Source organism: Balaenoptera musculus, chromosome 12 (genome assembly GCF_009873245.2).
Source record: "Balaenoptera musculus isolate JJ_BM4_2016_0621 chromosome 12, mBalMus1.pri.v3, whole genome shotgun sequence".
Lineage (NCBI taxonomy): Eukaryota > Metazoa > Chordata > Mammalia > Artiodactyla > Balaenopteridae > Balaenoptera > Balaenoptera musculus.
Window position 1 is genome coordinate 26,166,213 of NC_045796.1, and position 22,469 is coordinate 26,188,681.

At 40.5% G+C, this 22,469-nt stretch overlaps 1 protein-coding gene across 3 annotated transcripts in view; it reads right to left on the bottom strand.

Moving 5' to 3' along the window:
- ARFGEF3 (ARFGEF family member 3) overlaps window positions 1-22,469 on the bottom strand; it is a 207,729-nt gene that overhangs the window by 89,808 nt on the left and 95,452 nt on the right. For all 3 annotated transcript variants that reach the window (XM_036871783.1, XM_036871784.1, XM_036871782.1), the window contains 5 exons: window positions 21,473-21,515; window positions 18,966-19,044; window positions 12,684-12,788; window positions 11,455-11,788; window positions 162-274 (listed from right to left, as the gene is read on the bottom strand). In XM_036871783.1, coding sequence (XP_036727678.1) covers window positions 162-274; window positions 11,455-11,788; window positions 12,684-12,788; window positions 18,966-19,044; window positions 21,473-21,515 — 674 coding nt within the window. The remainder of the gene's footprint in view (window positions 1-161; window positions 275-11,454; window positions 11,789-12,683; window positions 12,789-18,965; window positions 19,045-21,472; window positions 21,516-22,469) is intronic.

Here is a 22,469-nt window from a genome sequence, read left to right on the forward strand (position 1 = left end):
AATTGAGATGAGACTTCTCCTATGGCCTGCAGGTACATTATTAGTCTCATTTCATATAATATAGATTCAAACAATTTCAGGGATTTGGAAACAACGTTAAGAATATTCAGAGAAGCAGTCTTCACCAATCAATACAGACCCAAAATGAGAAAGCATCTTACAGTTTGAGAAGATCCAGATGAGACTTTCTTTTTGAAATTGATCTTTTTTTGGATTCGGGTTCAGTGGAGCTGGGTCCTGCCAAATCACAGAGACGCTGAGGGCTCCCAAGTAGCTTTAAGAATAAGGAAAAAAGAATAACAGAAAAGTGAATATCATTAAAAAAAGCGAAAGAACCATGAGATCAAAATAAACATGTACATTCTCTATTGCATGATACAGTCTAAGGAGAAACACAACTATTTGGAATTCAAATCTTAATAAATCTGACCTAGGTGTTCTTGACTTGGAATGTACATTGGGTTCCTGGCTCCCCAGTTCAGGACTGGCTTAGACAAAGAGTATCCCCTGAGGGATTGTTTCAAAATTTTTTATAGCACAGAACCAAAAAGCACCTGCATCTATGTTCTTTAGTAAGACTGGCCTGTAATTTAACTTTCTGATCCTCTCCCTGTCTTATTTTGCTATCAAATTGGCTAGCTTCAAAAACTGGGTTGAGAAACCAGTTCCCTTTCTATTCCCTGGAAAAGTTCATGTATTATTAGAACTAACCCATTCTTCGAATGTTGGTATAACTTGTTTCTAAAGCTGTATGGGGCCACTAATTTTTTTTTCTTAATGGAAAGATTTTAACTACTGATTCAATTTCTTTAAAGATGATAGGACTACTTAGGTCCTCAATTTCTTTTTGAACCAATTTTTTAAAGGTTGTGTTATTTCCTAGGGATTTATCTATTTTACCTAAGTTTTCAAATTTACTGGCCTAAAGGTGCCTTACAAGATATCTTCCTTAATTTCTTTAATATTTGCAACATCTATGGTTATATGCTTTTTTTTTTTTTTTTTTTTTTTACCATTCTTACTTCTATTTATTTGTTTTTACCTATTCTAGAATTTTCAATTGCTTTTGCCAGGAGTTCTTCGATTTTCTTAGTCTTTTCAGAGTCCTGGTGTTTTTCACTTTATTAATTCACTATATTACATTTGTTTTTTATCACATCAGTACTTACTGCTTTTATGCTTATTTTTCCTCCTTTCTACTTTTTTGAATTTAATCTTCTCTTCCTTTCCAAACTACCTAAGTTGGAGAATTAGAACATTAACTTTAGGCTTTCTGTTTTTTGATGTAAGTCATCGAAACTATAAATATCCTTCTATGCACTGTTTTGGCTGTATCTCACAAGTCTTCATGTATAGAATTTTCATAATTTTTCAGTTCAAACTAATTTTTATTTCCATATGGTAGGCGTCTGTACAGAAAATTTCAATTTGAGACTAAGAAAGACTGATTAATTAAGTATATTGAAGCAGACATCCTACTGCTATGTCCATTATTTTCAAAGTGACTTACACTTGCAAGAAAATGTATATCAAGTAGAAAAAGTTACATGTTTTTCTCTTTCCATATTTCTTTCTTCTGCCAGAAATTGGGAACCTCTGCTCTCTTGGAGGCACAAAGATGAAGCTTCCACTTTTTTTCTTTGACATCAAAAAAGGAGTGATAATGCCAGAGGTCAAGGCAGTCTCTCTGTTTCTCTCCCCCTCTCTCCCTCTGCCTGCCTGCCAGGCCTGCAGCCAAGTGAAGTGGCTACGCCTCTGGGCCTCTAGCTGTCCCATCTCTTGTTAGAAGGACAAGTGCATTTCAGGGCCACAGGAGTGGGAAATCTCACTTTCTCTTGGGATCCCATTACATTCCCTAATCCAACTTTACCAGTAATAAATTAGATGACATATTTTAATTCTCACATTAATCTTGTGTTTATTTCTCAGGTGGTTCAGAACCTGGAGCAAAAGGAGACTGAGTGGTCAGGCTTCTGAGTACTCTCAACAAATACTTAAAGAAAAGCAAGACATGTTTAACCTCAGCTTCTTCCGGTGGGAATGAGGAACGTGGTGTCAGGGGCTAGGGTGTCACAGGTCTGATAAAGACTAGGGCTTCCTTCTAAAGCCGAAACGTGGGAGAAAGAAAAGGAAGCAAGGTGTTCTTTTTGATGATGGAATGTTTTGGGGGGGAAAGTAGAAGCAAAAAAAGAAAATGTACTTTGAAAAGCAAAATGTCCTGTATGCCTTTGATTAATAGGCACAGAACACACATGGCGGAGTGACAAATTAGAGAGAGAACAGGGAAATAACACACCAGGCGTTCAAACTCCAAAAGGGTAAACAAACATGCTGGGCGCCAGTGATTTTCTCTGTGTGCATAAGCCCTGCACATCCTGGTTTCTAGGTTACCAACCTTCCCAAACTATTGGTATCGCCACAGTAAGTGGAGGCAATGCTTCTGAGAACAACGTGGCCCACGTGAGTCTGCCATGCTCCGCGGGGCAGCACGGCCTGGACGTGCTCCCCTGGTGTCACTTCCAGCCTCACCCTGCAAACTGACCTTGGGAAGCTAGCAAATCTATGAAAAGGGGAAACCACAACTAATTTCCTTTGCAGTACTGAAGAAGTTGTTATTGAAAGTACACTGAGAACTACACACCTTGTAGGCAAAGTATTTACTTGGCATTCGGCTATCAAGTGGCTCTACTGTGGGCAATAATCACTCCAGTGCCTGTCAGCTCTGAGGGAGAAAGAAGGGATGCTGCTGCTTCAAAACACCCTCTTGGCAGATATTCTGTCTTCGGGTTTCTCCGTCATTCAGTCAAAATGTACACTTACTCTCATTCAAGCACTGTAGTGTTAGGTACCAGGGGAAACACACAAAAACAATGTACACAAAACTATACTTAGGGAGACAAGAAGCTTGTTCCACATTGTACTGTGAAGCAGTCAGTGTGATGAGACATATAATCAATTGCTAAACGGTGGGATGGGATTTACAAAAGAGCGAAATCAATGGCCTGAGGAAGCAGAGCCATAAAGAAAGAGGATTTTAACAGAGAGGCAGCTGTAATTAGAACATCTGGGTTTATGTTTTAGTCATACTGCTCACAAGGACTCTGGACAAGTAAACCTCTCCTCATGTAGCCTCAGTTTCCCAATCTGGAAAATGGGCATAATATTATATCCCTAAAGGAGTTTGTAAACAAGTTAATATGAAGTGCCAGCAGTGTCTGCCTAGCTTATTGTGATCAACCACGTAAATGGGTGAAGTGGAAGTGTGGCCAATGGGCATAGAACAGGGGGAGCTAGAATAGAAGCAGGAAAGTAGAAATTGAACAAAGCAGGGTCAGTTAGATGGAATGAGGGTCCATCCTGGGAAATGATGGGACATGAGAATGATGACAGATCTGGAAACTGGGCAGAGTATTTCAGACTTGATGGGAGAGGCAATAGGCACCATTAAAGAGTGGGAAATTAACAGTGGCGATTTACGAACATAAGTCCAGGAAAATAAAAGGAAGAAACAAAGACAGGCAGAAGACAAGGAAACCAGGTCGAATGGTGCACTGCTTCAGGCAGGAGGTGATGAGGACCAGCTGTTTTCAGCCTCTGTATGTTTTTCTCTTCCTCAGGGTAGCAATAAGTTTACCAGATATTTGTTTATCACTTTAGAGACTCACAAAGTACTTATACAAACTTTACTGCACTTTGAACTGGCAATCCTTGGAATACTGCCACTATGTACAGAAAATAAAATGTTAAGTTCAGAGTTAAAGGATTTAGCTACTATAACCCAGCTGACAAGTGGAAGAGAGAGGATTCATACCTTGACTCAGACCCAGGTTCATTAAAGGGGTAGCTGAACAGTGCTAGGAAAGGAGTCGCTAGAATCATCTGCATTGTAATATGAAAATCAAGTCCAGTGAGAAGTGTGTGTAGGGAAGACCATAGGCTTAGGGTCAGATGGAGATCTGCACTCTTTCTCTTCCTTTTGACCCTGGGCAAATCATTTGACCCCTTGAAGTCTTAGTTTCTTTGTGGAAGGGAAAACTCCTTTTCCCTGGCTTCATGTTTCTATGGGCTGGAACATCCAGTGGAATAAAATTCTGGGTATTCTCCCTTTCTCTCACTTCTTCCCAGTGGAGGGAGAGTGCCTGATCTGACTGGTGAATTTAGAAGAGATGAGCATGTGTGGTGGCCCCTCCCACTCTCCTCTTCCTGGAGATCCGCCTATTCAAAGAAAGCCCACCCCTGCTCCTCCAGGCTACAAGTTTCATAGGGGCGGGGCAGGTCCCTGGGGGAGGGCTGTCTGGGTGGTGCCAAAGTCATCCAGTCTCTTTGGACTCCAAAGCTGTATTGTGTTCACCAACCTAGCAGTGATCAGATATCAAAACTGACCCTTTGATCTCATTGCCTGAAGCTCTGTTGGGGAAAAGTAATGTTTGTCATTGGTATACCACCAGACAAAGTTATTCTGAATATTAAAGATAATGTATGTGAAATGCCTGGCATTAAGTAGGTAAGAAAAGATGGTCATTATTACTGTGGGCTCATAGATTTTCTTAATCAGTAATTAAACCTGGATTGCTCCTTCATTTCTGGAAACGCTGGGCAAGAACTTTCCATTATTGATTAGAGTCAAATATCATGAAAACAACATCAACAAGCAATTCAAATTAAGCTTTTTAGAAACTGGTGAGTAGCAAATATTGCTCAAGGGAATTTGGGGGATTTTTTTGGTGTTAGGTACCAAAAACCAGTGTGATTTGACCTTCATGAACAAGTTCACAGGTACAAAAATGTTGATCACTTTCCTCTTTGGTTGAGAAGAAAGCAGAGAAATCCTTGTTTGAAGTATCTTCAAAATAACTCCAATTCCTCCTCAAAACCATGAAGTAGCACACTGGGACAGCTATTCTAGGCTGGATGACTTTTGCCTCGTGATGTATGGGAGAAATAAGGCGTAAGAATAAATGGGGAACAGGATCCCTTTTAACAATTAGAGATGGGTAAAGTTCTTTTTGGGATAATGTACAACCTGAGTATAAAATCATTTTGAAATCCGATTCTGGCAAAAGTGAATAAACATATACATCTGTGGGGGTTTCTGGAGAAAAAGCTACAAAGATAAAGTACACCAGCAATGGTATACTGATGCCCTACAATCAAAGTCTACATTTTTGTCAGCACTTAAAAAATTTATAAGAATCTATACACTGATTGGTTCAAGATGGCAGAGTAGAAGGATGTGCTCTCACTCCCTCTTGCGACAACACTGGAATCACAACTAACTGCTGAACAATAATCGACAGGAAGACACTGGAACTCACCAAAAATGATACCCCACATCCAAAGACAAAGGAGAAGCCACAATGAGATGGTAGGAGGCGCACAATCACAATAAAATCAAATCCCATAACTGCTGGGTGGGTGACTCACAAACTGGAGAACAATTATACCACAGAAGTCCACCCACTGGAGTGAAGGTTCTGAGCCCCACATAAGGCTTCCAAACCTGGGGGTCTGGCAATGGGAGGAGGAACTCCTAGAGAATCAGACTTTGAAGGCTAGCGGGATTTGACTGCAGGACTTTGACAGGACTGGGGGAAACAGAGACTCCACTCTTGGAGGGCACACACAAAGTAGTCTGTGCATCGGGACCCAGGGGAAGGAGCAGTAACCCCACAGGAGACTGAACCAGACCTACCTGCTAGTGTTGGAGGGTCTCCTGCAGAGGCGTGGGGTGGCTGTGTCTCACCGTGAGGACAAGGACACTAGCAGCAGAAGTTCTGGGAAGTACCCCTTGGCATGAGCCTTCCCAGAGTCTGCCATTAGCCCCACCAAAGAGCAAGGGTAGGCTCCAGTGTTCGTTGCCTCAGGCCAAACAACCAACAGGGAGGGAACCCAGCCCCACCCATCAGCAGTCAAGCGGATTAAAGTTCTACTGAGCTCTGCCCACCAGAGCAACAGCCAGCTCTACCCACAACCAGTCCCTCCCATCAGGAAACTTGCACAAGCCTCTTAGACAGCATCATCCACCAGAGGGCAGACAGCAGAAGCAAGAAGAACTACAATCCTGCAGCCTGTGGAACAAAAACCACATTCATAGAAAGATAGACAAGATGAAAAGGCACAGGGCTATGTACCAGATGAAGGAACAAGATAGAACCCCAGAAAAACAACTAAATGAAATGGAGATAGGAAACCTTCCAGAAAAAGAATTCAGAATAATGATAGTGAAGATGATCCAGGACCTCGGAAAAAGAATGGAAGCAAAGATAGAGAAGATGCAAACATGTTTAACAAAGACCTAGAAGAATTAAAGAACAATCAAACAGAGATGAACAATACAAGAACGGAAATGAAAATTACACTAGAAGGAATCAATACCAGAATAACTGAGGCAGAAGAACGGATAAGTGACCTGGAAGACGGAATGGTGGAATTCATTGCTGCGGAACACATTAAAGAAAAAAGAATAAAAGAAATGAAGACAGCCTAAGAGACCTCTGGGACAACATTAAACGCAACAACATTCGCATTATAGGGGTCCCAGAAGGAGAAGAGAGAGAGAAAGGGTCCGAGAAAATATTTGAAGGGATTATAGTCGAAAACTACCCTAACATGGGAAAGGAAGTAGCCACCCAAGTCCAGGAAGTGCAGAGAGTCCCATATAGAATAAACCCAAGGAGAAACATGCCGAGACACACAGTAATCAAATTGGCAAAAATTAAAGACAAAGAAAAATTATTGAAAGCAGCAAGGGAAAAACGACAAATAACATACAAGGGAACTCCCATAAGGTTAACAGCTGATTTCTCAGCAGAAACTCTACAAGCCAGAGGGGAGAGGCATGATTTACTTAAAGGGATGAAAGGGAAGAACCTAGAACCAAGATTACTCTACCTGGCAAGGATCTCATTGGATCCTTGAGAGATCCTCAAGGATCTCTCATTCAATGGAGAAATCCAAAGTTTTACAGACAAGCAAAAGCTAAGAGAATTCAGCACCACCAAACCAGCCCTACAACAAATGCTAAAGGAACTTCTCTAAGTGGGAAACACAAAAGAAGAAAAGGACCTACAAAAACAAACCCAAAACAATTAACAAAATGGTCATAGGAACGTACATATGGATAATTACTGTAAACGTGAATGGATTAAATGCTCCAACCAAAAGACTCAGGCTTGCTGAATGGATACAAAAACAAGATCCATATATATGCTGTCTACAAGAGACCCACTTCAGACCTAGGGACACATACAGACTGAAAGTGAGGGGATGGAAAAAGAGATTCCATGAAAATGGAAATCAAAAGAAAGCTGGGGTAGCAATTCTCATATCAGATAAAATAGATTTTAAAATAAAGAATGTTACAAGTGACAAGAAAGGACACTACATAATGATCAAGGGATCAATCCAAGAAGAAGCTATAACAATTATAAATATATATGCACCCAACACAGGAGCACCTCAATACATAAGGCAACCGCTAACAGCTATAAAAGAGGAAATCGATGGTAACACAATAGTAGTGGGGGACTTTAACACCTCACTTACACCAATGGACAAATCTTCCAGACAGAAAATTAATAAGGAAACACAAGCTTTAAATGACACAATAGACCAGATAGATTTAACTGATATTTATAGGACATTCCATCCAAAGACAGCAGATTACAATTTCTTCTCAAGTACGCAAGGAACATTCTCCAGGATGGATCACATCTTGGGTCACAAATCAAGCCTCAGTAAATTTAAGAAAATTAAAGTCATATCAGGCATCTTTTCTGACCACAACACTATGTCTTTTTCCACAGCGAAAAAAACGTAAAAAATACAAACACATGGAGGCTAAATAATATGTTACTAAATAACCAAGAGATCACTGAAGAAATCAAAGAGGAAATCAAAAAAACCTAGAGACAACTGACAATGAAAACACGATGATACAAAACCTATGGGATGCTCAAAAGCAGTTCTAAGAGGAAAGTTTATAGCTATACAAGCCTACCTCAAGAAACAAGAAAAATCTCAAATAAACAATCTAACGTTACACCTAAAGGAACTACAGAAAGAAGAACAAACAAAACCCAAAGTTGGGAGAAGGAAAGAAATCAGAAAGATCAGAGCAGAAATAAATGAAATAGAAACAAAGAAAACAATAGCAAATATCAATACAAATAAAAGATGGTTCTTTGAGAAGATAAACAAAATTGATAAACCATTAGCCAGACTCATCAAGAAAAAGAGGGAGAGGACTCAAATCAATAATATGAGAAATGAAAAAGGAGAAGTTACAACAGACACCACAGAAATAAAAAGCATCCTAAGAGACTACTACAAGCAACTCTATGCCAATAAAATGGACAACCTGGAAGAAATGGACAAATTCTTAGAAACGTATAACCTTCCAAGACTGAACCAGGAAGAAACAGAAAATAAGAACAGACCAATCACAAGTATGAAATTGAAACTGTGATAAAAAATAGTCCAACAAACAAAAGTCCAGGACCAGATGGCTTCACAGGTGAATTCTATCAAACATTTAGAGAAGAGCTAACACCCATCCTTCTCAAACTCTTCCAAAAAACTGCAGAGGAAGGAACACCCCCAAACTCATTCTATGAGGCCACCATCACCCTGATACCAAAACCAGACAAAGATACTACAAAAAAAGAAAATTACAGACCAATATCACTGAGGAATATAGAGGCAAAAATCCTCAACCAAATACTGGCAAACAGAATCCAACAACACATTAAAAGGATCATATACCATGATCGAGTGGGATTTATTCCAGGGATGCAAGGATTCTTTAATATATGCAAATCAATCAATGTGATACACCATATTAACAAATTGAAGAAGAAAAACCATATGATCATTTCAATAGATGCAGAAAAAGCTTTTGACAAAATTCAACACCCATTTATGATAAAAACTCTCCAGAAAGTGGGCATAGAGGGAACCTACCTCAACATAATAAAGGCCATATACGACAAACCCACAGCAAACATCCTTCTCAATGGTGAAAAACTGAAACCATTTCCTCTAAGATCAGGAACAAGACAAGGATTTCCACTCTCACCACTATTATTCAACATAGTTTTGTAAGTCCTAGCCACAGCAATCAGAGAAGAAAAAGAAATAAAAGGAACACAAATTGGAAAAGAAGAAGTAAAACTGTCACTGTTTGCAGATGACATGATACTATACATAGAGAATCCAAAAGATGCCACTAGAAAACTACTAGAGCTAATCAATGAATTTGGTAAAGTTGCAGGATACAAAATTAATGCACAGAAATGTCTTGCATTCCTATACACTAATGATGAAAAATCCGAAAGAGAAATTAAGGAAACACTCCCATTTACCATTGCAACAAAAAGAATAAAATACCTAGGAATAAACCTACCTAGGGAGACAAAAGACCTATATGCAGAAAACTATAAGACACTGATGAAAGAAATTAAAGATGATACAAACAGATGGAGAGATATACCATGTTCTTGGATCGGAAGAATCAATATTGTGAAAATGACTATACTACCCAAAGCAATCTACAGATTCAATGCAATCCCTATCAAATTACCAAAGGCATTTGTTACAGAACTAGAACAAAAAAATCTTAAAATTTGTATGGAGACACAAAAGACCCCAAATAGCCAAAGCAGTCTTAACGGAAAAAAGCAGAGCTGGAGGAATCAGACTCCCTGACTTCAGACTATACTACAAAGCTACAGTAATCAAGGCAATATCGTACTGGCACAAAAACAGAAATATAGATCAATGGAACAGGATAGAAAGCCCAGAGATAAACCCACGCACCTGTGGTCAACTAATCTATGACAAAGGAGGCAAGGATACACAATGGAGAAAAGACAGTCTCTTCAATAAGTGGTGCTGGGAAAACTGGACAGCTACATGTAAAAGATTGAAATTAGAACATTCCCTAACACCATACACAAAAATAAACTCAAAATGGATTAGAGACCTAAATGTAAGACCAGACACTATAAAACTCTTAGAGGAAAACATAGGAAGATCACTCTTTGACATAAATCACAGCAAGATCTTTTTTGATCCACTGCCTAGAGTAATGGAAATAAAAGAAAAATAAACAAATGGGACCTAATGAAACTTCAAAGCTTTTGCACAGCAAAGGAAACCATAAACAAGACAAAAAGACAACCCTCAGAATGGGAGAAAATATTGGCAAATGAAGCAACGGACAAAGGATTAATCTCCAAAATATATAAACAGCTCATGCAGCTCAGTATTAAAAAAACATACCACCCAATCCAAAAATGCACAGAAGACCTAAATAGACATTTCTCCAAAGAATACATACAGATGGCCAAGAAGCATATGAAAAGCTGCTCAACATCACCAATTATTAGAGAAATGCAAATCAAAACTACAATGAGGTATTACCTCACACCAGTCAGAATGGGCATCATCAGAAAATCTACAAACAACAAATGCTGGAGAGGGTGTGGAGAAAAGGGAACCCTCTTGCACTGTTGGTGGGAATGTAAATTGATACAGCCACTATGGAGAACAGTAAGGAGGTTCCTTAAAAAACTAAAAATAGAACTACCATATGACCCAGCAACCCCACTACTGGGCATATACCCAGAGAAAACCATAATTCAAAAAGACACATGCACCCCAATGTTCATTGCAGCACTATTTACAATAGCCAGGTCATGGAAGCAACCTAAATGCCCATCAACAGATGAATGGATAAAGAAGATGTGGTACATAGATACAATGGAATATTACTCAGCCGTAGAAAGGAATGAAATTGGGTCATTTGTAAAGACGTGGATGGAGCTAGAGACTGTCATACAGAGTGAAGTAAGTCTGAAAGAGAAAAACAAATATCGTATATTAACGCATATATGTGGAACCTAGAAAAATGGTACAGATGAACCGGTTTGCAGGGCAGAAATAGAGACACAGATGTAGAGAACAAATGTATGGACACCAAGGGGGGGAAAGCGGCAGGGGGTGTGGGTGGTGGTGGGATGAATCGGGAGATTGGGACTGACATGTATACACTGATGTGTATAAACTGGATGACTAATAAGAACCTGCTGTATAAAAAAATAAATAAAGTAAAATTCAAAAAAACCCAAAAAAGAAAAAACATATCCATCTGCACAGACAGTACCTGAGGGAGCAAAATGAAAGCTCAGCCTGGGGTCCAGTCAGGTGCATGTAGTTAAAATTATCAAATGGCTTTGCTTCCGTGCCCACTTATCAACACCCCCTTAGCCCAACTCCCAACACATGCACACAGCGCCCCCAGTGCTAAAGATACCATTTGTTACTGGATACTGTACAGAAGGAATTAAGTTCCAGCAGGCGACTGACAAACATTTTCTAAGTACTTCCTTTGTGCAAGACACGGTGCTCAGCCCCTGTTGGCAGACCTGGTGGCATCCTTCACTGCCTCCCTACCTCTTTCATTATTTTGATGGCTTCCACCCGGTGCTGGGGTGGGGGATAAAGCAGCACGCGGTGATAGAGCGACTGCAGCACGGGCTTCATGGAGTCCACTGACCCCACCAGCCGGACCAGCTCAGCTGCGATGTAATAGATGGTCCGAGCCACGGGCCCACTGAGGGCTGGTGCGGTGGAGGAGCAGCCTGACCCCCGGCCGTGGTCAGAAACCCCTGGGGACGCAGAGTCCGATTCGATGCTGGTACTCGTGTTGCTGCTATGAGCAGAGGTGATGGTTTTGTCATGAATTGGATTCCCCAGGATCACGATGAGAGCAGGGCAAAGATTTTTCCTGAGAAGAGACGAGAAGAAAGAAGAGTTTCCCTACAAGCCGAATGATAAAATATGAATAGTATCCGGAGGGTAAATACCAGGTGCCTTAAAAATGACACATAAGAGTTGGGCTCTTTACTGCTCCTTCTTCTGGCTACCTTCTGCCCCAGCGTTCCCTGACTCTCCATCACTCCTGTGGATATCAACAGAATAATTCAAGCCTTATAATTCAAGCTGGGGTTAACTACATAAAATATCAAGAGAAGCATGAGAAATCATCTTATGTGAGGAAAATGGACTCAAAATGCTAACTGACTTAGTTATAAAGTTTCATTTTACTATAAATAACAAAGTTATTTATACTCCTCATTTGGGAAGTTAATTTAAAATTCTGACACATATCATATACATAGCATTCGACTTTCTCCCTGTCAATAAGCCCAGGAACCCAGAGCAGCTAGCTGGTTGCCTGAGGGCCCTGTCACTTGTGTGAATCTCTGACTGTGATTAAGAGACTAGTATTCAGGTTGAGATGGAGAAAGTACCAGGGTGAGGCTGAGAATAAGGTCCAATTTTGGCGAAGGTGAATTGCCTCGTCTGTGCAACTCTCTGGTGCCTTTATATGATTTAGAACATAGGCTCTCATGATCCTATGACGTAAACAAAATGCAAGAGCGCCTTGGGAGGCATAGTTTGTTACAATAATTATCACTTTCTCTCCCCTTTCTCTCTGTAGCTTCGTCTGGTGCATATAAGCAAAGCGATCTCCTTACTTTCCCTCTAATCCGTTTACACATAGATGAAATGACCGGTGAGGCATGGATGCCCTGGGAAGGGACCCGCAGACCCAGCTAGAGGGAGCAAGTCCCGCAGGTCGGTGTGGAGCAGGGGTCGGCATCACGATGAGCACTCACCAGATGAGGTCCGTGAAGCCTCTGTGCAGCTGCATGGAGGAGGAGGAGCTGCTGAGCACGGACAGAACGCACTCCAGGTACAGAAGCTGCAGCTGCTGACCGTCACTGCAGAGGGACAGAACCAACATACAAATGCACACAAAGTAAAGGTAAAATTAAAGAGGTGACGTGTGGAAAACACTTGGGAAAATGTTAGGTATCATACATAGGGTGTTAATTTTTGGGTAGGGGGCGTTGGTAGTGTTATGGGTTGACTTGTGCCCCTCCCCTTTCATATGCTGAGGTCCTAACCCCTGGCACCTCAGAAATGGTCTTATTTGGAGTTGGGACCTTACACAGGTAACCAAGTTAAAGTGAAGTTATATGGGTAGATCCTAATCCAATACGACTGGTGTCCTTATAAAACAGGGAAATTAGGACACAGAGATACACATGGAAGGAAGACAATGTGAAGAGACATGCAGAGAAGACGGTCGCCTACAAGCCAAAGAGTGAGGCCTCCCAGCCCTGAGAAGGAACCAACTCTGCTGACATCATGATCTCCAATCTCCAGCCTCCAGAAGCGCGAGACAATACATTTCTGTTGTTAAAGCCGTTCAGTTTATAGTACTTTGTTATGGCGGCCCCAACAAACTAATACAGTTAGGATGATTTTTCTGTAATAAACTTTACTTTTTAGAACAGTTTTAGATTTACAGAAAAACTGAATATGGTATGGAAAGTGACCATATTTTACCCACCCCTGCACGTTGTTTATCCGGGTAAAGACGTTATTAACATCTTACCATTAATGAACAAATTAACAGCTACCCTTAATGAACAAATATTGATATATTGACTAAAGTCCAGTTTATTCCAGAAATATTAATTTTTAATGTTAAATTGTCTAAATATGTTTCATATGTTTTATTGTACCACGATATCTTTTAGATGATTAATGCTTTACTAACTTGCATTTGGCTTTTCTTCTTTATTTTTTTGAAAACAGCATGTTTTTTCAACAGACAAATTATTTTTCTCATAATTATTACTATGGGGTTCCTCAATAGAACCAGATTAAAAAAAAACAGATAAGTTGATGGGATGCACATTTTTATACCTGGATTAAGTTTTCTGCCTAATCCACCAGAAAGTATTAAAATCCAGGTGGGTGGTCTTTCTGACCAATCACTTGACTCATTATTAAGAAAAATAATTATTAAATGCCCTTATTGAAAAATGTCTCTATCTTTCAAACTGTCAGTCGAACGTCACAAAACTAAAATGACTATAAACAATAAAGAGTCTCAGTTTCTGAAATCACTGGAAATAAACCCAGAGAAAAGCTACAAGCAGTCAAGTTTCCTATGAGTACATATCAGCAAAGCGTGCTGCAGCAATATGGCAACCCAAAGGCATCAGGCTTGGTGACAGAGAGAGCTCATTGCCAAGGAAACTGGCCTGGGAGTCTCCTTGGAGACTGAATGCGGCAGCTTTTCTGTGGGCTGCTGCAGTCTGGAAAAATGAGTACTCGTGGCCTGGCACGAGTCATGTCATTAGAGGAGCACCTTCCAGGCATGCCCCTCACTAGATACACACGTGTGTGTGCACTGTGTGTACATTTCATATTTGTCTGACTACAGACAGACGAATCTGTGAGATGCACAGGGCAGAAAGGAGCCTAAAAACTAGCCAACTCTTTCAACACACACTAGGGAACATCTGCCTACTTAGGAGGGCTGTGAGTCGCTTTGTCTGGCCTTTTGTTGGAACAGGTTGAGCATCTGCTGGTCTCACTCTCCGCTCGTCTCTGGACTTCCTCCCGGGCCCACGATCCACAGAGAACAACTCTCGTGGGTGGCCCAGTGGTCCGTGAAGGAGCAGCAGTGCAGCCCTGGCAGGGTTACTGTGACAGCAACCTGGCAGCACATCCTCCATTTCTGGAGTTCTTAAAATTTTGTTTCGCTTTGAACTATTTTGATTTTGCCTCCCTTAGAAACAGATTCAAATTTAGTTAGAAAAAGGAGGGAGGAAGTTAACTGCATAAAGAGTGGAATGGAATTAGAATACACAGTATGAAGGCTCAGCCTCGCCTCATTGATTCCAAGATGCCTCAGTATAGATTCCTCTCCGACGTTCTGTACTGAGAAGAGAGGGAAGTGGGGAGAGGGTGGTGGGAAACCAACAGGCAGAGAATGAAAAAATATCTTTCTAATCCCAATTATCCTTCCAAAAATTCTTGGATTTAAACAGCATCATGTAACTCAACTTGCCTAATATAGAGCTCTATTAATACCGCATCTCCGAGGCATGTGAGTTAACCTGTGTGCCTGAATGCATTTTCTGATTTCTCCTGAGAGACTGAACATATCATGAGTACATACCCCTACAGAGCTGAAGACCTGTGAGGTATATCGGCATTGATTTTGGGAATGGATGTTGGGTGGGAAGTAATGATCGTGGTGTGATTTCAGAGGAAGAACCTACTTAGAAGGTAGGAGAGGTGTCAAGTTTAGCCAATGGAAATAAAAGGAGTTAAAGTAGTAAAATCAGAAGAAACTATATAGATGTGAAAATTTAAGGAGAATTAACAGAACCACCAGAGCGAGAGCAGCCAAGGGCATGGTATTATCTGACCAGGGGGTGTTAAACGTCTCCCAGTGAAGCTGCACTAAGCCTGTTGCACCCCAGCTTCTGCAGTAATAGAACCCCCACCTTAGGGCAATGGAACCATGATGGGAAAGGCCATAATCAAACAAGGAGAAGAGTCTCCAGAGGCAGAATTATGATAAGGAAATTGCTTTGAAAAAACAAGCAAGATTATGAGAATCCTATAAAAATCATTAAGCTCTATAACAATATGCCTAAAGCCATCTTTGATCCAATGTCCAATGAGAAATCCTAGAAAACCATATGCATGTCACATGAGTTATTTTTTTTTCCATTTAAAGCCTATCCCTGAATCATATGGTTTAGAAACGTTTTCATTTTTTCAGTGACTGATAGAAATGTATGACCTTTAGCTTCTAATACACATATGTGAGCATCTATAATGTATGTTTGTGCATTGTATTTTCCCAACAACCTTCAGTCAAATTTCTAATTTAAGAAACTCAGTGTTCCTAAATGTATCACAAACTAGAATTAGCACTGATAATTCTGAAAGCAAGCAAGCTATTTTAGAGCTAATATTTATCAAATATTTATTATGTGCTGTGCAGTAAAAAAAAAAAAAAATTCCACTTATACCGGTACTTCCTAGAAGATATCGATATGAGTGTCTTTAATAATAATTATACAATAAGCGTAACTTTGGGCTGTTTAAGGTAAGCCAAGTTATATGGTTGTCCTACAGGTAGGGGTCCCTGTAGGTGACATTAGAGCCATCCAGGTTTTAAAGAACCATGAACTGAATGAACCCCAGATGCCAGGCAGGTCCTTACTAGACTTTGCTAAAGGCTCTTTCTGGACCAATGAACAGTGGTATCATTTATAGACCTACAGACTTGTTCTAACTTCTCCTGATGGCTATTTTTAAATTATTAATGGCATAATTACCATGAACTATTATTAGCACTTTTGTAGCACTTAAAAATTTTAGACTTTTCCCTTAGCAAACTACTCAGAAAAAAAGAGTTTAATTTATTAGTTTTCCCTTGTCAGCACAGTAATGAACATAGCCTTTATGTTTTTCAAAATTTCGGTGGTCTTTGTTTTATTCCCCGACAAGGCTAAGACCTGAAGGGGTGGGCCAAGAAGAAGAATCCTTGACAGCTGGCAATAGCCAGCTTGCTAGTTGCTACCAGCCAGCTGTGTGTTCCCCTGGGGAACAGAAACAACTGCACAGAATGTTAACATCAGATGAGGACTCTCCACAATGATGATGTAACAAGATGAAAGCCAATCGACAATCACATCTGAACAGAAATTTTTTAAAAAATCTGTACAATTACAAAAATGACCAAATATTATCCTCCCCTGTAAGTGACTCCTCCTGCTTCTCCAGTGACAACTCTGGCTCCCATCTGGCCCTCTTGTCAGCTAGATGAAAACTAGGATGCTCAATGCTAGAATTGCCCCTTGCTTTCTGACAGTACCCAGTCCTTGAACAGAACCCCCCAATTCCTTTAATCCGCACCAAATTACCTAACTCAGGTTCAAATCCTATAACAATTCCTAACACCCACCCTTTTACTGGATGTCCTATCGTTCCCATTGTGTACAGGCTCCCCTACTGCAGCAAGTTAATAACCCTAATTCTGTTAACCTCAGATGTGCCTGGTGATCTTGGGGTGGTGGGCACTGACAGTCTTTTAGGTTAATTTTCTCATTCAATCCTTACAAAAACCCTAACATATTTTATATTACTAATATTATATATATTACTATATTATAATGATCATAATGCAAATTAAAAATATTTTGAATAATCATTAAGCATATCAATATTAAAATTATATTATGAATATAACATTATAATGTTATTTTATTATAAATATTATTATAATATATATTATTAATATAAAATAATGTAACGTGATAATAATAATTAATTATAGGATCAATAAGCTTAGGGTGGTTGAGCTCTTTGCCCAAAGTCAAGAGCTAGTAAGGGGCCTAACAGGGGTTTTAACCCAGGTAATCCAACAAAGATAATGCAGTTGAGCCAATAGTAATTAAACTATGATTGTCTCTCAGGAGAAAACAAGCCAATGAGAAACATATTCCAGCTCTGATCTAACAGCTGGCTTTGCCAAGATGGAGAGGAGCTGGGCAGGGGTGGTGAGAAGTTAGCACTGGAAGAGATCTAAACCCCGGGCATAGATGGGTAGAGTGAATATATAACCTATCCCAGCCTGGACACTGTTGAGAGTAAAGGAGGGTGATTGTAATCATACACAACAGGCATAGCCTGGGACTGTCCCAAGGAAATCAGGTAGCACGGGTTCCCTAGAGATGGGGTCACCGTGGCTGGTGTTGGAGCCTGCAGGTTAGGATGATCATCTGAACCCCAGCCCTACTGCTCCAACTCTCCATGGTCAGGAAGGCGGGACCTGAGTGGGGCACGGGAGCAGCCAGGTACATTCCATGTACATTGCCCCCGAGGGAAAAATAATGCCCATACCTGCAGCCTGCCTAGGGTCCTGGGGTGGGAGAAACTTGAGGGTGGGGTGTGGAAGAAGTTAAGCGCTATTTCGTTTTGGTTTGTACTACCTATGTATTAAATAAGTCTCTTCATTTTTTAAGTGCCTGATATAAATTGAGCTTAATTTGGTCAAAATATGCAGGTGACCTGGAGGAATGATAGATAAATTGAAGTAGAGACTATTGGGCAACAACTTTTAAGAGTAGTTTTAAGCCTAGCTTAAAAATAATCCTGAGTTTATGAAGAAACAAAAACAACAACAAATTTCTGCAATGTTTCCAGCAAAGTGAGAGAGCTCATTCATGTCTGCAACTGGACTGTTTCTCGCAGCTCATTACCATATATAAAATTCTACAAGCAAAAGTTTTCTGAATTATCAATTACTCTAGTTACCAGTAAACAATAGTTTAATGTGTCTTTCCCAACTCAGAGGGCACTTCAGAATCCTACCATGTTGTAGAATGTTGCAGTTAATTATAATATGTAGCTGTTAGAGACTTTCAGCTCACCTTGGCAGGTCTGGCCTTTTTATGATTTGGCTTTACTACAGATGCAGAAGTTATCAACTTACTGCATGGAGAGTTGGAGCAGTGGACATCACAAATGAACTAATATCACTGATTAAACTGTCATGCAAATAAATGAAAAGTATATAAAAATCAGAATAACACGTTCTTTTTAAAGATAGGTGTGTGAGCTCACAGGCTCAGGAGATGTTAGAAGAAATAGAAAAGATCACACAGCCCAACCTGGCCATTTAGCAGAGGAGGAAGGTGCAATAGCTGGATGAGAAGGCTCATCTGGAGCCACAGACCAGGGACACGCCAGGTTAGGACTAGCCCTCGTATCAACTAGCTCTTAGCCAACATTTTTTCCACTCACCTCCATGCTCAAGGGATTAACTCTTCTGCAAGGTATTGTTTTCCCTTTTTCTCATCAGAAAATTACATCCTTCAGTAATCGTATTTGGTCATGTGGGCTTGCCCAAGATCACTGAACACATGTCTCAGGAAAGACAGTGAACTGCTCAGTGAATACCAACGGGGTGGCGGGAACCACTGTCCCTATGCTCTGCAACTTTAAGTGATGCTGCAGGCAAAAGTTACTTCAGAAACATTCCGTTAACGAATCAGAGCACCAGTGTTGAAGGCACTTACTTGATGGCAGCTTGGAGCTTCTCACACAGAACAGTGAGCACAGAGACAAGGTCATCACAGAGGGACTCTACTGTTGACCCTTCAAACAAAGGAGGTGACAGGCATTAGACATCGGCAGGGGGCACTACAGGCTTCCTCAACAGTCCTTCCCATCTTCTGCTTTTGATACTTTCAGGACTGGAAAGATGATTTTCAGATGCTGAGCCTTCCTCAGGTCACCAAAAGGGTCACAGAAAAGAATTAAAGGACCGATTATCCCATCAGTCCTTTCCAAAGTAAAACACTCAAGACAGTCCAGGAAGGAAATAATAGACTATTTATTATAAGTAAAATTCATTCACACTTAACAAAAAAGATTTGGTTAATTTAAGGAACAACACAATTGATAACAATTTTCTCAATATTTAGGCCAGCAGACTATACATGTATCCCTTATTCTGACCTCTTGAATTTGTGGGTCTCCTGAGCCGACTTGAGCTGTATCCCAGAGAGATAAAATATGGTGGCATGGAAGAAAGATGGGCTTTTCATACTAGGAAACTAGGGAAAGGAGGCAAAATAAGTTAGTCTCCATCTTCACCTATTTTAGCTACTTGTCCAGCATCCTCAGGGTACATGGCCTTCATTGTTAAAGGAGCAACAGCCAAGGTCAGAAAAAATTTTCCTTTCAAACATGTTTGTGTCCAGAATCTAGCAACAAAACTCCCACAGAAGCACTGAAGTGTATTGGAAAAAGGCTGAAATTTGGAATCTGTTCAAGTACTGGTCCACAGTTTGCTGACTGTGTGAGCTTGGGTAAGCTTCAGTTTGGCCTTCGGCAAGATGCGATAAATAATAACGAAGTCCCAGCACTGTTGGGCCAAGTGAAGTAACAAGTGGAAGCATTTGCTTTTTTTTTTTTAAATAAAAACCTGTGGAGAGCTATACAAATGTGCCCAAGTGTTTGATGGATGTATATAATGAATGAATGAATGACCATGAGGTCAGAGAATATGGAGAAAATAATGGCAAGAGTGTAAGAAGGAAAATAAAAATAAAATTGGAGGAGGGCAAGGGAATGAGAAATGGCTGATCCTCAGAATTTAATATTTTAAATGCAGGAACAAAATGAGAAATGATAAAGTACAATGATAAAAGATAGTTTAAAATAAATAGGGCTTCCCTGGTGGCGCAGTGGTTGCGAATCTGCCTGCCAATGCAGGGGACACGGGTTCGAGCCCTGGTCTGGGAAGATCCCACATGCCGCGGAGCAACTGAGCCCGTGAGCCACAACTACTGAGCCCGCGCGTCTGGAGCCTGTGCTCCGCAACAAAGAGAGGCCGCGATAGTGAGAGGCCCGCGCACCGCAATGAAGAGTGGCCCCCGCTTGCCACAACTAGAGAAAGCCCTCGCACAGAAACGAAGACCCAACACAGCCAAAAATAAATAAATAAATAAATAAATTTAAAATAAATAAAACCCATAAGTAGTATTGAAACTCAATTTTAGGTAAATTTCAAATGAGTCTATCAATTTTTTTACTGATATAGATTTTAAAGATGCATCCTTAACCGAGAGGACTTTGACCTCTTTTTTTAGTTTATAAAATCATCCTACATTAAAGGAAGACATTATGGGAACTGCAATAGCCAAAAGAGGAAGAGACTGGTGGAAAATCTTGGAGCATACCACTGAGAGCTTCAAAAGGTGAAAGGATGTTGCAGCCCAAGAATGCAGGAAGAAGTGACTAAAACAACATGCTCATGTGATGCTTTAGAAAATGACTTAAAGCAGTCATTTTTCTTTCATTTATTCTTTTTCTCCTAACTGTGGCTGTTTAGCTACTTCTTTCTCTCCATTTCATTCCCTGTCTTTTTCATCTTCTCTCTGCCCCGCCCCCCCCTTTCCCCATTCTTAACCGGCAAAAATATCAAAGAAAAGCAGATTTTTTTCAACATTTTAAAAATTACTGAATAAAATTCAAAATAAAAATTATATTTCAGATAATTTGAATTTTTCATATCTCTTTCAGAAAACAATACCATCAAACATTTTTAAGAAGTCAAAGTGCTTGTCTACTGTACGTGGACCTTTATTTTTTCCTGTCCTGTGGGTCAGAATGAAAGTTCCTTACCTTGATTTCATCTGCTACTGAAACTGGGCTGTCTGTCCTTCCCTTGAGGTGACTCATTTTTCATATCAAAAACTCGGTGTTTCACAAATATCCTTCAGGTGAAATAATGAACCTGATTTCATGAAGAGTGACGTAACTACAAAAACTAGCTTCCAGCAGGAAGGTGTGTGAAGAGTTAATTTCCCTGACACAGCTGGAGCAGGGACAAGTATGGTTGGCAGAGGGTGTAGGAACAGAAGGAAACAACGGCTGACTAAAGCTAAGCAGAGCCTCCAAGGAGAATGGGGAACTAACCCGAGAGCTTTTATTCAGTGTTACATCCCCACGCCAAGCACGCAGTAGGTGTTCTTACACCGGCTTTTTAAACTGAATGTGCAAAAATCAAATCCAATACCTTGACTCCTGAATTCCTGCGGGACATCCGGGTTTTCAATTATCTAGTAAGGGAGACACACACAGGACAATTAGGAGATTCAGGCAAGAAAAATCCCAACTGTTCAACAACGGAAAGTTCTAGGAAACAAAGTGTCATCTGAGTGCTCTGGGCTCTGCTAACTTACCTAGGCGCACCCTCCGGCTCTTGATAGCGTTTCATTACTCATGGTACTTATGAAAAGGCTATGATGTCTGAACTGAGTTATCAGTTCCAAAAATAATTCATTCAAGAGTCCACAACCCCCTGGAAGTTTAAGCCCCACGGTGCACTTGATCATTCCAGGATGCTGCAGGGCTATGACCTGAGGCAATACCTGCCTAAACAGGTGCGTTCTCTTTGCACAAAAAACAATTTGTCCCCAGGTCACAGACTGCACTCTGACTGGCACCTAATGAATACAGATTCTTAATCGTAAGAAGAATCAGGTTCCTGGACTTCAACATACAGGTCCAAGATGACTGTGGGTCAGAAGCGCCAGATTCCTAATTGATGGGGGAGTGTATTAACTTCTGACTGTCTGACCAGACTGACCCTCTAGGCCATCTCTAGGTAGATCTAGAACTATCAGGGTAGAGACAGAACCTGGAGGGAAGAGAGAATAGGAAGGAGAAGACATTTACTGGTAGTAAGATTATTTCCCGTGGTAGGGATAATTCAGTGACTACTGAGCTGCGAGTAGGAAGGCAACCCTTCAGTCTCCCCACCTCTTAGCATTGGGAGATAAACAGAAGGCATTTCCATGCCAATTAACTATCAGAAAAAAATACCATAGCACTGATCATTTTTAAACTTGTTACAGGCATGTATTTCTACTCTTCTCTGTTCATAAATTTGCAAGCTCAGCAACTTCTACAGTGTTTTGGGAAATGCTATGTTAGTGCCTACAGCTCAGCACATGGATAAATATTAAGTTCAGAACAACATTTTCTGGAGGAAATCCATCTGAATCATTTTT